The sequence below is a fragment of the Pezoporus flaviventris genome, unplaced genomic scaffold, assembly GCF_033815535.1.
Source record: "Pezoporus flaviventris isolate CSIRO_AGI_PZ_B2104156 unplaced genomic scaffold, CSIRO_AGI_Pfla_v1 ptg000007l, whole genome shotgun sequence".
NCBI classification, from domain to species: domain Eukaryota; kingdom Metazoa; phylum Chordata; class Aves; order Psittaciformes; family Psittacidae; genus Pezoporus; species Pezoporus flaviventris.
The window spans coordinates 75370782-75388302 of record NW_026892555.1 but is presented as its reverse complement, the minus strand read 5'-3'; the positions used below and the strand labels follow the sequence as shown (position 1 = coordinate 75388302).

At 39.7% G+C, this 17521-nt stretch overlaps 1 protein-coding gene across 3 annotated transcripts in view; it reads right to left on the bottom strand.

Moving 5' to 3' along the window:
• TRIO (trio Rho guanine nucleotide exchange factor) overlaps window positions 1-17521 on the bottom strand; it is a 237274-nt gene that overhangs the window by 99602 nt on the left and 120151 nt on the right. For all 3 annotated transcript variants that reach the window (XM_061449239.1, XM_061449238.1, XM_061449236.1), the window contains exons 12-16: window positions 14226-14395; window positions 13067-13241; window positions 6538-6733; window positions 5746-5912; window positions 1330-1449 (exon numbers count right to left, since the gene is read on the bottom strand). In XM_061449239.1, the coding sequence (XP_061305223.1) occupies window positions 1330-1449; window positions 5746-5912; window positions 6538-6733; window positions 13067-13241; window positions 14226-14395 (828 nt within the window). The remainder of the gene's footprint in view (window positions 1-1329; window positions 1450-5745; window positions 5913-6537; window positions 6734-13066; window positions 13242-14225; window positions 14396-17521) is intronic.

Below are 17521 nucleotides of genomic sequence, written 5' to 3'. Positions count from 1 at the left end.
AGCATATTTTCTTTAACACCTTAGCTCACATTTCCACTGTGTCAATGACACCTCTATACACATACACAACTAAAAATAGTATTAGCCACTGCATAACTTCACTATGCAAATACAAAGGAAATAAATCCTACAGAGAGATTTATCATCAAATCAACAATGACTAGCAGTTTGTAAGCAACAGCCACTGTCTAGCATGAAACCACACACAGCATATCCATGTTGCAGTAAACTCTGTTATAATTATGAATTTCAGGTTGATCCTCTTTCCCTTTGTGGTGAGCAAAAAGATGATGAAAAGGATGTATCCTATTTTGGCTTGATTGCTATTACTGTTCTCACAGCTTTATTGCAGTCTTCTATACATCAGCAGTGAACTAGTGAAGGTGCAGACATTCAGGCCAATAAAAAAGAAAATTCTACATTCATTGTAAGCATATACTGTCTAAACATATATTTGCCTAAAATCTGGAACCCCTAACTATAATAAGTATTATTATATCTGAGTAGCGAATGACTCAGAAAACAGAGAATTTAAGCTTCCTAGTCATTTATTCTTAAACTGATAAACACCCAGAGGTCTCAGGATTTTTATACTTATGAGTTACCAACGCTCTCAAAATGAGGGTACATAGAGTGCAAACTGTAAAAAGAGATGGAAAGCCTGAAAGTTCACCGAACAGCAAATGAATATGAAAGAGTTACTGCAAGACAAAGTACTTCTGAAAACAGTTTTCCCAGAACATCAGTCAATCTTTCAACAAAAATTCTTTAAAAAATGTATGCTATAAATAATACCATTGCAACTCCCTTGATAGTGCATTTAAATGAATAATACTGTACTTCAGTCAGTCCTAATATCTCTGCCTATTTTTTTTGCAGAGATATGATGAATCCAGTAAGTTTTGCCTGAAGTCATGGCAGAAGGATGGACACATCACCACACACAAATTTCAGTGAAACCTTAAAGGACCATATCAAAATAAACAAAACTGATGCTGGCTCTTCCATTTATTCTTAACTTTGTTAGAATGCAACATATAATGCTAATCATTAAAGTGAAACACCATTTTCAGTAAAATTGCTGTGAACAGCTATCACTTTACAACGATGCAAATGGGTACTAAGATTATGTGTTCACCTGGAATTGCAGCTCCAAAATGAAAAAGACACCCACCTTCCCAGTGTTTTTACCTCTCTGCCGTAAGACAATTTCAACAGCTTTTCCTAAACTAAAAATACTGTAACATGAACCCAACAGTGCTATTTACAGAGGCTCATGAAGTGTAATACAGGATTTCTTGTCTATGGTCACTGAAACGGTGCTTTTACCTCTATTGCATGTTGAAACTGCTCATGCTCCCTCTGTAACTGTTCTGCCTCCTGCAAAGAGCTAGCAGTGATAAGCCCAGCATTTAACATTGACTCTCCATTTCGGATCCAGCCCAAAACCTGTAATAAAAGAGAAGACTATGAAATATGCAATTCCACTACCGACCATCAAGAAAAGGATCATCACTAGGGATAAAAACATTTAGGGACATATGCAGTACCAGAGTTGATAACTAAACAATGTATTAATTGTGTATTTACAGTGAATTATATATTCACTAAACACATTCACTATAATTTCACTTAGCTGACAACTCCTATCTTTCAGTCAACTACTACATGCTTGTGGTTTCAGTTTATACTCTGAACAAGGCTGTGCTCTGTCACCACAAAAACAGGAACAAGTTACAAGCACTGTTTGCCTAAGAGCCAATGTCAGTAATGTAAACTAAAGACATCAACTTAGTAAGCAAAGAATTTTGGATATTAATGTCGAGAAAAATGTTATCACTGAGTGTCTTCTAACGGCTTAAAGATTTCTAGTTTTCAGAATGTGCTGCCTTTGACATTTCTATTGAAACCAGAAGAATCCCTGGGTGAGAAGAATCCTCAGGAGGGCACCTTGTGCATTCCTTACCAACAGCAGGAACATGCAAGCTTAAGATCTGCACTTTGTTACTCAAGACTCCAATCCCACACTTTCATTGTAATTTTTCAAAACCAAAATTCAGACATTTTTAACGCCATAAATCTTCTTTTTAATGTCTAACACTCAAATCCCTTTGCTTTAATTTTGGCTTATTTAATTTCTCTTCCAGGGCTACTGCCTGTTTGTTGGCATGTTCCCATCACTACACTGTTTGGGTGGACCACACACGCCATCTTTCCCCTTGCAGCCTTCAGCAGGCTAGAAAAGCATAGGTAGAGCATCTCAAAACTGTGGAAATGAAGCAGAGTTTGGGACATTTGAAAGGGTCAAGCAGGTAGTTCTACAGATAAATGCTTGATGTAAGATTAGTTTCTTAACCTATTTTTTCGACTCTAATTGAACGTGACCACGAAACATACCTGCCTCAGCCTGCAATCCTAGCTATGTTTTCATACCCATATGGCACAATACAGAGTGCCAGGATACTCTTCCTGAGTAGTATTTTGGGAGAATCAGAGCTCAAGTACTGGATTGTGTTTGCACTAAGCTACAAGATCTGTATGTGAGTACACAAAGCAGCTCAAGTTACTCTTGATGGTACAGGCTTGTACTTGGTGTAAGTATTTGCACACTGTTGTATAGATATGAATACGTAGGTATATATCCAAGAACATTCACCATGATCAGGGCAGCAGTCAATATTGCACTGTAAAGGCTTAATGAGCACAGTAAACCAAATTGCATTGTTTTTTGGGCTTGGTAGAGATTCTGACCTAGGCAGATACTGCATGTTTAAGCAGAGCAAAGCATTCATTCTATGAAGTCAGTATGTGTGGGTGATTGCAGCAGTAAGTAATCTGTAGTTTAGGTGATTAAAAAAAAAGTCTGTCTGGCAAACATGCACGTAGAGTTCTGGATGAGATGGATACTCTGCTAAATATTTCGCTGCCTCGACCTACTCATATGGCCCTGCCATGCATAAGGTCACACTTTCCTTCCCACATTGTTTTTCCCACATGCAGCTGTCTCTTATTTCAGTGAGCATCCTCTTCCCCCCATTCTCTGAGGTTTTCCTTCACTGCAATCTTCTATCTGGTTTTGCCCCTTCTGCACCTACTACACATCAAGTTGACACGCAAATTCTTTGCAGGTTTTGTTTAAATCTGTGTTCTGGCCCTTCTGCTTCCTCCTACTCCTGAGGTTTGATCTACAGAACTTCAATGCCATAAATGCAGAACGGGTACATTAGTAAGGGGAGAAGTAACTCTGGATGTTTTTATCTGTCTTCTGCTCTTATTTGATTAGAATTCCCTAAGCTCCAAGCTTCACTACTTAATAGTAAAGAGACTCCTCGCAAGTATTTGCCTAAAAACCAACCCAAGAGACAGTCTGCTGCTCTCCATTCAATAATCCCAGCAATTAGCCCTACAGTAAAATTCCAGCAGTATTCTAGTCTCACCTTTTCACACGACTACAAACTCTATATTTTTTATACATGTGTGCATAAAAATACAATAGCAGTAATGTCAGTTTGGCAGGAAAGATTCAAATGGAAATCTTGTTAAAATCATTGCTACGGAGATAGTATCCCATCTACATAATGAGTGTGCTTACAACGAGTTCATTAACAACAAATTTGGCAGAAAATCACGGTAATTGAACTGGAAAGCCATGTGTTTACTGCTTCAGGCAACAAAATACAAACAAAACAGACTGAAGAGGAGGTTTACCATGTCATTTACTCTCAGGTAAGACACCTGCTGTGACCTGTTGAGCTATGTTTTTCCCAGTGCTGCGGAAACAGCAGATCGTGCTTTGTGCTATTTAACAGAAGCTAAAATAAATCAAATGTGGTTTTCTAAAAAAGCAAATGAAATCACAAAACTAGGAGTTACCAGTCCTAAAGCATTCCAAAGGGGATAAAAAGAAATCCTAAGAGACAGTATAACATTCAGGTTTAGCTCCAATTTTCAGACTTGGCCAAGGAAGTATTGCAGATTAAGATGCACAATGAAAATCTGGAAAAGGAGCTTGTAATACATGAACATTTTGTCAGCTACATTTTCCTGTAATTTTGTTTGAAAATTCACACCTATTATGGCATTTAATTCAACACAAATATCTCACTTGATAGAGACATGTTTTAGAAACACAAAACAATCTTCTTTTTCTCCTAAGTCTCAGTCTATTACAAAAAGGCAGTTGGCTAGAACAGTATACTACCTATATCTTTATTCTAAGATGAACTCATTTTTTCCAGTGTTTTCTTAAAAATCTAAATCTGAGTTTCAGTTTCAGTCAGGGCTAGTAGTGGTTTGAAAAGTTAAAAAATCTTAACAGAATCACCAATAAACCACATGCGTAACATGGATATTCCTCTACATCCATGATGTTCATAATCTGCTTGTATCTGCCAAAACAGAAAACATTTGTTCTGCAAACACACATTTAACCATCTGTGTCTTTCTTGTCACGTTTAACTTGCGCTCACATGCACAAAGCTAGTGCAGCAAGGTACTCATTGTGGATATGTGCACTCTTTTCCTTCATTCTCAAGACAGTATGCAACCCAATACAGAAACCATCCTGTTCTACAGAAACTTAACCATTACTCACATGAAAGGAGTCATTTGCAATTTGTATTTATGAAGATGAACAAGTGCTAAAATGGATACAGGATAGTTCAGTAGAACATGTAAATGCTTGAACTAGAAGGTTGTGTATTTGATTAATGCTTAGATTGGACTGACAGCAGATACTACCAGTTCCTTGCCTTCCCTTTATTCAAGGCCATACAGAAACTTTGGGTCAGCTATTATAGGGCAACCAACTGCTGACTTGGAATACTTTGGAAATGTTCTACTCACCTCTCCTATGCAAACTGGACTTTTTTATCACTTGGCAATTCCAGAGTTCTCATTCATAGTCTTATGGTACATGAGTTTTTGTAAGAGCTTGTAACAAAGAGAAAAGGGGCAAATTGCACTGGGAGCCATTATGGGCCATACTAATGCAACAGATTGTAGTAGACATCTGTGATGTTGCCAAGTTTGAGAAAGATGAAAAACTCTTACCTTTCTAGTAGGGTTTTTGGTTGGTTGGTTTTTACATTTTCACCTACTTCAGTGGTTTTGCCCAAAGCACCTCAAAATTCACCATAAGCTTAGGTGTTTATCAGGTAAGACAAATGCTGAGCTGGATGTGGTTCTGAGCACTCTGATCTAGTTGAAGATACTCCGTCTCACTCCAGGGGTGTTGGACTAGATGACCTTTCAAGGTCTCCTCCAACCAAAACTATTCTATGATAAGGACCTCAAAAACTTGCCACTTTATTGCCAAGAGAAGCAAAATTTTGTTTTCTTCTCCCGGAAAATAAACCATGCTGATATTATATTGTCATTATTTATAGATGTTTCAAACAATATACCAAAGCGGATTAGGCAAGTGTGTAGGGGCTCTCACGGAACACTTTCATTAATCACCATACAGGTAAAAGAAGTATAGGGTTAACATCAGATAAAATCGCTCTACACTTCAAATACATGACTTGCATCCAAAAAGAAACACAGACAGTTGATGCAAATTAAAAACCGTACCCAATGTTAACGGAGGATGATGTTTCTTAGGTGCTCACTTCAAAATCTCTCCCCCCTTTCAAGCGCAAGACTTGATACAGATAGCAGAAAGTAATTCTGTTATGAGAACAGACCCCTCCAAGAGGTGTGGGACAGCTCAGTGGGAGGGTTGTCCCCAAATTCCCTGCATACCTGCTTGACTTCGGCCTGCAGGTGTCGTAACTGCACACACTGCTCCAGGTGCTTGCGGTGCTGCTCAGCTGCCAGGTCCAGCTCCTGCTGCTTCTCGTGCAGGAACTCCAGCAGGTCCTGCACTCGGGTGGCCATGTCTACATCTCGGTCACACAGTAGCTCGACACCTGTAATCAGTCCACTGCTTATCAATGACCTGCAAGTCTTCCGAAGACAAATAGCCCCTTTCCACATTTTACTTCTATAGTTCCTTCTCAAAGTTCACCTTGCTCCTCTGACTGCTTAAATCAGCACTGGGTTTTGTACTCTTTAAAATCATTAATTTTTATTACTAATTAACTTTTTTCTTCTCTTTTTAAAGAAGCCCAAGATTTACCCTATGTGACTGCATACAGTTACAAACATCAAGTGAAGAGGCACAAGAAGCAAAGAAAAAGACGTATTACTTGAAAGCCGAAAATTTTGGCTCGACTGCATTGCTCCGATTAACTGTAAAATTAACCCACCACTATTTACTCTAGTTTTACTGATTTCCTGAGTGGAGGCCCTTTCTTCAAAGCCTAAACATCTTCAGGTGCTGTCCACTCCTAGTTAAAAATTATATGACATAATAAAAATATATTCTCATGAATGATATGAAATTATTTAAGTATAAAGACAAAAAAGTAATGACCACATGTCTCCGATTTACAGATAACCAGCATCTCTGTTATTCTCACAAATCCCGTGGAGAGACAACTGGATAACTTTTACAAAGCTACTGCCTGGAATAGCACATAGGAGCCATCTTACCAGATGCCTGCACTTCATTGACATACTGCAGCAGATCCTGCCCTTGATGGATGACATCAAAGGTCAAGTTATTCATGGTCAGGGCTTTGTCTGCATGATGCTGGAGCCTCTGTTCTGCTATAGTAAGATCTTCAGTGTCAAAGTCATTCATCTGCTGAGAGAGCTCATCATTCCAAGACTCGAGGTCTGAAATTATCTGGGGGAAAAAAGGAGGAAGACAATGTTCAATTACCCATCACACAACATATGTTTATTTCCAATGTCACGCTTACAATGGAGGTCAGAAACTTGAGCTGCTCAGTGCTGACCGAGTTCACTGATCATGGTTCGGACACAGGCTGTTTTAGTATGGAAATTAAAATTTCAGCAAACAATCTAGAAGAATCTCATTAAGAACCACTACAGCTCTCCTTCAACCAGTGCTTGCGATAGTGCGGGTACCCCTGCCTTGTTTAAAATATGCCTTCACCAACACAACACTTGTGAAACCGATGAAATTAAAATCTATTTCCACTTTTAAAGGAAAATGTTGACCTAAACCATCTTTCCAATTCTTCAGTCCACACCCTGTATTAATTCACACATCAAGAGCCAGCTGAGCTTTCAATTACGCCAGTGTTGAGTCCTTTTACAAAAAGGACAGCTCTGCACTTTTGTGAGCAGGAAGCAACAGGCTCTCTGAGCACCTCTGACTTCTGCCAGACAACTGAGAAGCATTACTTGTCACAAAAGGCAGGATATCTAATGGATGGAGCAAACCCAAAAAGTATTACTTTATTACAGTATCACGGAAACATCAGAGGTGAATTTGCTTGCTGAAATAGTTCAGCTACATTTCTGTCTACTAGGAAGAAAATTACCTCTAATCCAGGTGAAACCAGGACAACTTTGGTTTATACTTTAATTCTGGATTCTACTCTCAGTCATGTCCAAAGAGAATAGCCGAGGAGGTATTTTTTTTTAAACACATGTATCACAAACAATGAGTCCTCCTTGTCTGTCCACACAAGTGCATTTTCCAAATCATACTCCAAAACCTGGCCTATATGTAAAATACTCCATTTAATTAGGATACAAAGCTGTTCTTAAGTCTAACAGATAGTGCTTACAAACCTCATTGATCAAGGTGGTTGAGTTCTTATGGCACAGGTTTGATGCATCAGCTACTTCAAACAAGTCTGTCTGACACACTTAAGGCTGTAACTATTTTTTTGTCAGGATTTTCTGCAGTTCTGCCACAAACTACCACAGTGCACTGCTTAGCTCCAGAGTTCTACAATTTTAGGAGCAGGACAAATTGATGTGAATGGTGCTAAATGACAGGAAATCACCTATTTATGCAGCAAGACACAGCAAAAAGAGGATCTGTCTGAATAGGCACTAGTAACAAAGTAGCTGACTGCATAAATATTTAACCAAAGTCAGTTGTTAGCAAAAGGAATATGCCACTATGCTTTCCAAGTGGTTAATCAGAGCCATGAAGCTACTGAGACAGTTAAACTACCAGAAAAGTTGCAGGAAAACAAGCCTTCTGAAAAAACAGAACTCAGGAGAAAGCTAAACTAAATCATCTGTACAAAGCTTCCGTAGGCAGCTAAATCCTTCTTGAAGGCCATAAAAGATGCAATTATTATTAAAATCGTGGTATCAGTCACTTCCTGTTTTAAAGGTGTTCTGCAAAAGTTATACTTGATTCATTAAGTATTCAAGTTTTGCACTATACCATGAAGGGAGATACCAATTAGGGTAGCTATTTTCAATACCTAATTCTGACAAGCTAGCTCTACCATAGTGAAAACAAGCAGAAACTCATGTTTCAGTCATAACACTGACAACAGAAAAGCTGATGAACAAGGCATGAAGAAAAGATGTACAGGACAATGCTTTTCGCCACTGCTTGAAGCTTCTTTCATCTTTCATGTGCTCTGAACATCACACGCACCATCTATTTATGAGTGGTTTCCCCTCTAAACACACACAGAGGCTTCCCCTTCACAACTTTTATTTCCCTTTGACTTAGTCTATGCCCAACATGTCTCATCAGCTCTTTTTTGCTATTCACTATCACTGTCTGTACCTGGTATGAATGACAGGTAGTTCTAAGAGGTAAACACCATGTGTCACCTCAGTCAAGAAGTTTCAGTGATGCTGCCTCCAAAGAACAACAACAAACAACAGTAAAAATTATAACTTTTTCCCATGTTATTTCATGCAAACCCAAGGTTAAGATCTTGGCCTGCACACTGTTTAAAGCAGTCTGAAATACTGTAGTACAAGAGCAAGACATTCTCTATCCCCTTCAAAAGGTCAGGAAGCCCACAATTCAATGCCAGCACAGTCCCACACTCATTCAAAAGATAGGAAGTCAATGAACATCACAGCTAGGAAGAGTTAAAACAAAAATAACATGTATTAAGTCCTCCTCTGCCCACACTCTTCAGTGCTTCCCCTGAAGTTCTGCTTTACAAGCAACACTTTTAGAGTGAGCAGGATCCTTTTCTTGTTTGTAAAGTTCTGGTAAGACAATCAGCATTAAACAAACAGAACAAAGATGAATGTGACTAACACACATCCGAAGTAATCAAATCACAAATGAATACCACTCTCAAGAAATGGACAACCCTGCATAAACACAGGGTAACTACTTACCATAGTGCGTGTTCAAGAAGTTCCTAGTGCAGAGTCTGAGCTGCCTGACATTCCTAGGTTTTAGCAAATGTAAAGGTAACACTGATAGGAAACAATGCAGGGTGTAACACAGAAGGGATGCTGACTCTTTCGCAATGAGTGGGAAAGAAAGAACCACAGGTCTCTCCTCAGAAGGGTCTAACTAGCATTCTTTGTACCAACTGAGTGCTAACCAGGACCAGGAAAATATTATGTGCTGGAGAGAAAGAAAAATGAAAAATGGGAAAGGAAAAAGAGTTAGGTCTCTGTGATCTAGCACTCTGCATCCTTGCCTTTTCAGCTGTATGACTTAACAGGCATCTTGTAAGTATGGTCCAAAAATAGAGTTGAGATAAAGCTGCGAGTTGAAAAGTGTGTGGTATGCTTTGTGTGGAGCCCTGACATAGGCCTCGAGGCATTTAAGTTACAGACAAGCAAAAATGCACAGACACAGATGAAACACACACATTTTAGGCTACATATATTGCCTCTGGTTTTATCTTCCCACTGGCTAGGTCCGTACACATCTTCCTTATGCTACTAACAACAATAGAAAGGGACTTTTTGTGTATATTATTTTGCTCCTTGCTTTCAGTTAATACAGGCGTTCACAACAGGGTCCTTTAAATATCTCACGACCAATGGTACTTAAAAAACCTACTGAGGATAGAGAACGTCAAGTTTATCTGCCAAGAGCAAGGGGCAGGACAGAGACAGTGCTGCAGTTACAGCAATTTCAGAAGACCAGGAAAACCTGAAAAGTTGTAGGATAAAGACAGCAACTAAAGAAACAATGTTTTATCAGTGAGTAATGAAGGAAGAGTAAGGACAAAAAGAAGAGGACTAACCCTGCCAACAAATCTCCCCACAGTCCCCAGAAGCACAGCTGCATGGTAAGATCCTGCAGTGCTAGCAGAGCCCATTTTACCCTGTGCTCTTTTGCAACAGTGAGACAAGCTAGAAACACTACTTGCCTTCCAGAAAAACTGTCCTCACAGGATGCTCCCCTGAATGAACTGGCCCTACAGACAAGTCTTCACTGACTGGACCAGTCATGAAAAATCCTTGACAAAGCAGGAGGTCAAAACAAAAACAAGTTCCTAGCTGGCATCTGGCTCCTCCTCACTATCATGTTACTTAAGCTGAGCTTCTGCTTTCAAACAACTGACCTGGAACTAGTCCCTGCATTTTCTTCCTGGAAGTTTCCGAACAGATGTCTGCCTTTAGGGAGAGGGAAAAGAGAAGCATGCTTTGCTAAGGAAGCAGAGAGAGGACATGGTACAGAGACAGCAAAGCAATAACATTTAACTGAAGACACTCTGCAACCAGGGTCATTTTGCTCCCCGGAGGCCTCCTTAACAATCTTAACCATGGTTTTTGTTTCCAAGCCGTATAAACAAAACATACCAATTCTTTCAATAAGGTAATCGGTACTTTGCTTTATGTTGTATGTGCCAAAATGTAAAGCATGGCAAGTGTCAAGTCAGACTTTGTAGTTTTCCAATGCGAAATTCTATGGGCATCACCAAACAACATACACAGGAGTACTACTGTGTACATACATACAGATGCTGTGTACATACAGATGCTGTCCTGCACTCAAGGACTAGAACACATCTGCAAAACAGGGCTCCTGCAACCAGCCTTCTGCTATTGTAGAATCCTGTTTTATGTAACCTACAGCAGAGAGCAATACCTTAATCATGAGCTTCACTTAAATGTTTAGCCTAATTCTTTCTTGGTATGCCTTGCGCCCGCAGCTGCCATTTCCTCAATAAGTGTTCTGAGAACATCACACAGACATCAAGCACTGAAGATCGCTTCTGCGCAGATTGCAAAATTGCTGACAACACCTTTCATGTTCCCCCACATATAGCAGCCATCGAACCAATTATTACAATCACAGTTTTGCCAAAACCTTTCCCTTGCATGCGCAAGACAACTACTCTCTCATAATCAAAGTAGCAAGTTCTCTGCAGACTAGTGTGAATTGCAAAATAGAGAACCTTCTTAGTCTTGTTATTAGTGTAGAGTGCGCACTCTCACTTCCTCTGTGGGCATGGATCAAGGAACTGTGTCTGCCTACTCCTGCATTGCACGTAAGAATGTGCTTAGCTAAACCAGACTTACGCAATAGGATCTGATCCCGATTTTACAAAAAAACAAAACAAAACAAAAACAACAAAAGCAACCTACCCGCAAACAACAAATAAAACCACAAAAAAAAATCCCCAAACCAAGCAAAAAACCAAACCAAACCAAAACCCCAAAACAATTACCAAAACAAGAGAAGCTAACACTTCTGCCCACTGTCTCTTTGCCCTTATACCATTCATACCTAACCAACAGCTGCAGCTTTTACTATCTACAGGTGTGTCCTGGGTTCAGCAGTAGCAGTCATGTTTCTTCTTCTTGGTAGCTGGTGCAGTGCTGTGTTTTGACTTTCGGCCTGGGAACAGAGCTGATAACAATGATGTTTTGGTTTGGCCAAGGACTTTGTGAGCCTCATGCTCTGCCAGGGAGGAGAGGAAGCCAGGACGAAGCAGAGACAGGACACCTGACCCAAACTGACCAAAGAGGTATTCCATAACACAGCACGTCATGCCCAGGATGTAACTGCGAGTTAACCGGAAGGGCTGGGAGACTGCAGGGTTGGAGGAGGTATCGGTGAGAGCTTGGTCGGGCTGGGGGGGCGAGTTATCGGTCGGCTGGTGGTGAGGTGTTGTATTCTCTTCCCTTGTTATTTCCTTTATCATTATTATTATTGGTGGTAGCAGTAGTGATTTGTGTTATACCTTAGTTACTAAACTGTTCTTATCTCAACCCATGGGAGTTGCATTCTTTTTATTCTCCTCTCCGTCCCTCCGGGAGTAGGGGGAGGGAAAGAAGGGGGGGAGTGTGTGAACGAGTTGCCTGACTGGGTTTAAACCACGACAAGGTGAAGAGGTAAAATTATCGCTGTAACTCCCGTTTTCCAGAGTCTGAAGACAAGCCATTATATACTCAAACAGGCTCATTTACCAGTGGAGAACCCTGAACCTTCCAAGGCACACAGTCACTGTGTGCAGCACTGTGTCCAGTACTACTACTATGGCTTTAGAAGTCATAGCAACTTAGCTGAAGTTTTATAACACATTTCTATTAAACTGCTACATGTGCAGTTTCATGTCTGGTTGCATACATGTCCCTGCACTCCAACAGAAACTTTGCAACTGATAAGCTGAAGCCCTCCTCCAAGATTTGGCCAGACTCAAAACTTCTCAAAGTTTTGCAGGGGGATGGCACTATAACTGCTTTTGCATTATTTTCAGAGGTAAAAAAGGATCTTAAACAAAAAAAAAAACAACACCAAAAACCACAAACAAAAACCAAACAGACCATCCATACAACATCCCTAAAGATCAAAATAGAATTCCAAACACCACTTGCAGCTGTCAACTAAAAAAAGACGGCTGATTGGAAAAAGAAAGAAAAGAGAGGCGTTACTACAAAGCAACAGCTTAGAGAGCTTGTACTAAAGCATCCTGCAAATCTTAATCATATTAACTGTGAGCACAGTAGTTATACCAAGATAGCCTGATATTCAAACCAAACCTACCAGATGGAACAACTGGTACATTATGATTTTACAAGACACTTGCTCAGAGATGCACTGGGACCCAAACAGAGCTTGAGTTAATATCAAAAAGCTCAGCTCTGCACTATCTTGGCACTTTTACATACAAGACAAAAGTTCAGGTAAGAAGGATGTCTATTAGCCATTTGAACCAAATGTCAACACAACTATCTAACAATCTCAGCATAAAAGCTCCTAAATGAGAGAAAAGATTAATGCAGCGCTACTCCAAGAGCAAACACTCACATCTATTGCATCTCTTTCAAATATGCGGAGCTGCAGAAACAGCTCAAGCTTGATCTTGCGTTCTTGAAAAAGCTCCTCCATCTGAGATTGGGCCTCATCCAGCTGCTGCAGGACTGTCTCTATGTGGTTGATCGAGCTGTTATGGGGGGTCTTGTTACTAGAGATGGCGGAATCCCTATTTAAAGGGGAGAGAAGGGAAAAAAAAAGAAAAAAGAGTACTATTAAAAAAAAACTCCCAACAATAAAACATACAATTAGGATGCTATATGTGACCACAAAATGAAGACTGTTTCAGATAAGGTCAGTGCAAGCCATATTACATGAAAGCTAAATCAGTATGCCTTTGTTAATAAAAGTCAAAAATATGTTTTTGTACTTGAAAAAACATTAGGAAATCAGAATAACTCAATTATTTGACTAATGCAACTAAGGCTTAACTAAGGACATTCTGTTTACAGGAAGAATAAAATTTAAAACCAGAGACAAACCCTTTTATTTAATTACTATCAAGTGGCATATGATAACTATTTATGTTACCGAACCTTCCTGCAATTAAAAAAAAAAAAACAAAATTAGATAATAATAAAAACCCCATTACTTAATCTTTTACTTTACTTAATCTTTTACTTACTGCAAATTCACATACAATAATATCAGCTCCTGCAAAGAAGACATGTACCAGGGTAGCTGGGGCCCAAATTTATTTAGATTGTTACTGAGTGAGCGATCAGTCTGAATGGACTGCAGACTGATGGCCTTGACTACAATAAAGTTACTCAGTCAATAAAAAGACTGTTGCTCAGAACTCAGAATGCTGTAGAGCCCTGCGTCAGACTACAAAGGCATACGACTGCTCCTGTTACAAAGGTAGCTTATGTAAACAAAATCTTCTTGTCGAGGTAGTGTTTATAAGCTGAGCTTCCTGTAAACAAGGGGTTAGAGACCATCAGTACAGCATGAAACATCATTGTTGTCCTAACATTTACCAGTTTTATTTATAGAATCATAGAATAGTTAGGGTTGGAAGGGACCTTAAGATCATCTAGTTCCAACCCCTTATAGGTCATATCTTGCAGTCATCACCTCTACCCTCAAAACAGAAAGAACCTCACAGAGTCAGATGTACAGTAGAAGAGATTTAAATAAAAAATTCTTTTACCTTAGTTGTTGTATAAGATCTTCACCTTCCTTTATGACATTGACTGTAACCTGAAGAGTGGTCTGTTGTTGTTGACCAAAACGTTTAATAAGGTCTTGGACAGCCTCCACAGACTCTGCATAGACATCATCAAGCAGTTCTTTCTGTAGCTCTTCAAGCCATGTCCACAGCTAAAGGAAAAGGGGGGGAAAAAAAAAAGAAGAAAAAGAAACTTAAGCCTCAGGCTCAGGCAGTCACTATTTCAGATCAGTCCCGCTGGACAAGAGGAAACAGACTGAGGTGGTGGAGAGAAACAGGATTTGCTTCTCTGCATAGAAAAATCCCATCCTCAATTTAATGAAAATGAGCCATTGTTTCAAATAAGGTTTTCACTTCATGGAAATACCAGGAAAGCTTTACCCGTGTTGCTAAGTCACCCTTTCTTTCCCATTTTCCTTCTACAGTACTGAGCGTATCTGACTGAGCAGCACACAGTTCATAGCGAGAATCCCATCTGCAGCTCTGCGAGAGTCCCTGGGAGGGAAATGCTATGGTAACACTCCCTGAGAGAAGGGAGGAAGGAAGGAAGGAAGGAAGGGAGATGTATTGTAGCCACCATCAAATTCACACTGCCAGGCTGACACATGCACACAGACAACGTAACACTTTTCAGTGGCCTTCAAAAAAATGAAAAAGAAAAGAGCATTTCAGAAAACAAGATACAGAGACAAATCAGATGGGAGAAATTATTTTCCAATTGTGATCTCTACAGCTATGTTGTTTACCCTCTTGATTTCAATTTCATACAATTACAACAAAAATGATAATTAATTCCACCAGTTAATTCACATTTCCCCTTAACATGGCCACAGTCTTGTTCAGAACTGCCCACACACCACAGCTTACACAAAAATCCCTTGGTACATGCTAGCTATATCACTATTGGTAACTTGAATCCTACTGTGTTCTTTTCCACAATTTTATGAGACAAGCTGCTACGTCCTAAGCTCTGTGTGAAAATTATTCATCAGCAAACCATTAGCTATCTATTGTGCAACTGTTAAAAACACTGCTGGAAGAGAGGGAGCATGGCTGTCTCCTGCAATGCTCCTATAAGCAGCACAGTGAAACAGCTACTATCACAGGAAGCATTCAAACCGGATCCCTCCTCTCTATTTTATCATCACATCCCGAACGCTGTGATTCCAAGACCAAGGATTAGAGTTTGCTTTTTATTCCGAAATAATAACTCTGATCTGATTTAAAGTATGAAGGTATTTCGACTACATTTTAGTCTATACTGTTTAGAGATACAAATAGGCTTTGCTAATTCTAAACCTAATTAAAAGATTAACATAGTTAAAATACAGACAGGAAACAATCAGAACTGACTTAATCTCAAATGACAGAAAAACAAATTCTGTTTTATTTCTTTGCTTGACATTTTCGACAGAAACACACATTTCACACTGCCATTTGTATAATGTTCTTACAATAAAGGTTTCCTAACTAGCAATGGAGCTACATTAAAACAGTAAATTCAGTTAAGTACTCTAGATCTTAATTGGCTCCTTTGAAGCTTTATTTTAAAAACAAATATAAAACAAATGTCAGTTTTTGTACCTTAGAGCCGTACATGCCTCCTGAGGTAGCCTTTCAGTTAACTAAGCTATAAGCTACATTTTCACAATTGGGAAGAACTAATGCCATTTAACCAGACTTCTACAGATCTACCCCCCCCCCCCCCCCCCCAGAACTGCCTATTCATACACACTGTTATTCTGAATACTCATATGCTTTAAAGACAATGCCTGTCACAGATTTGAATGCAACTCCATAGCTGTAAACTCCACCAGCTCAAGACACAGCAGTCTTTCTTATTAAAAGGAGCACAAATAGAACTCACCAAGTGGGTCACAAAAGCACTCGTCAACATTCATTCCAGCAGAACCCAATGCAGCATCCAGTTTTATGGTCCCTACCCCCACTTCCCAAATGCATACTTAAGAATGCAAATTTCACTTTGAGACAAATGCAACTTAAAAGCAAGAAGCCTGACTATACCATCTGAAAACTTTACTCAGGTTTCAATGCCCAAAGGATATGTTTTTATTCCCCAGCTTATGAAGTTTGCGTCTGAACTGTAATAATAAGGCACCACCTTAGAGACCTTCCAAGTGAGCTGGCGTGTACACACAACCAGTGCAACTTGCAACTGTGAAAATATATTTGAGAGTAACACTGTTGCTGCCTGCAGGTCTGATGTGTTCAGTACTGGCTGAAATACCTCTTCACTCTGCGCTTACTGCCCTGTCTATAAAAGGCTCAATTTCCAGAGATGTTTATCACAGGAAAACTGGGATTAAAACTGTTTTGCCTTAGACTGTATCAAGTTTGCCCCTTGGCTCCCTTACAAGCACCTGTACTGCAGCTCAAGACAGGTTTAAAAACTCCTTCATTTTTTTCCAGTACATCTTTTGCAGCTGGGTTGTGTCAGACCTGCACAAGAGACACCTCACCTCTTGTGTTTCTTAGGCTTCACGTACGCTTCAGCCACTTCTACAACTGGGTGGAGAGGACCTGGCAGAAGCAATACAACTTGCAAGTGTTGGGCTGGTGATGTACTGTGTGTGCAAATACTCCCCTTACAGCTCACCCTGGATGCTGGAGACCAAGCTAACACAGAACAAGCAGACCTTTCCCTCTGCATAGCCAGTTCAAAGTCACACCAGCTGCCTAGAGCAGAGAGACAGGCACAAGCACAATAAAGTGTTATGCTGACTCGCTTAGTGCTTGGTCAGCATGGCATGGCTGTGAGCATGGTATCTTGCCCCCCAGGGTGCCAAAGGGCTCAAAAATACACTGTGTTTGCCTAGTTCATTAGCTGAATTGCCCACTGTTTGGGAAAGAAAAATATTTACCAACGTGCAGAAAGAGAAGGAGAGTAATTAGTATGCATTACTTGCCTAGCTGCGATTCATACACTGTTGAAAGTAGGACAATTTAAGCCATTTCTGAAAACAGCCCTGTGACAGTTCCATAGAAAAAGTTATTCTAATACATTACCAAATAAGCTTTTTACATTTTCCCACCAAGTAAGTTTCTGACAAATAGCTTCTGCTCAAAATAATCCTGATGTTTATATACGGAAGTTAGAATAAAGCCACCACAGATGAACAAAGCTGTCAGGTTATTAAAGCTGGATAGAAATTCATACATTTTACTGAGAGGAGCTTAATTTATAATGGGTAGCAACAGTCACCTGGCTTCTTTACAGCTTAAAACCAGAATGAACTCTGGATATACTGGAAATTACA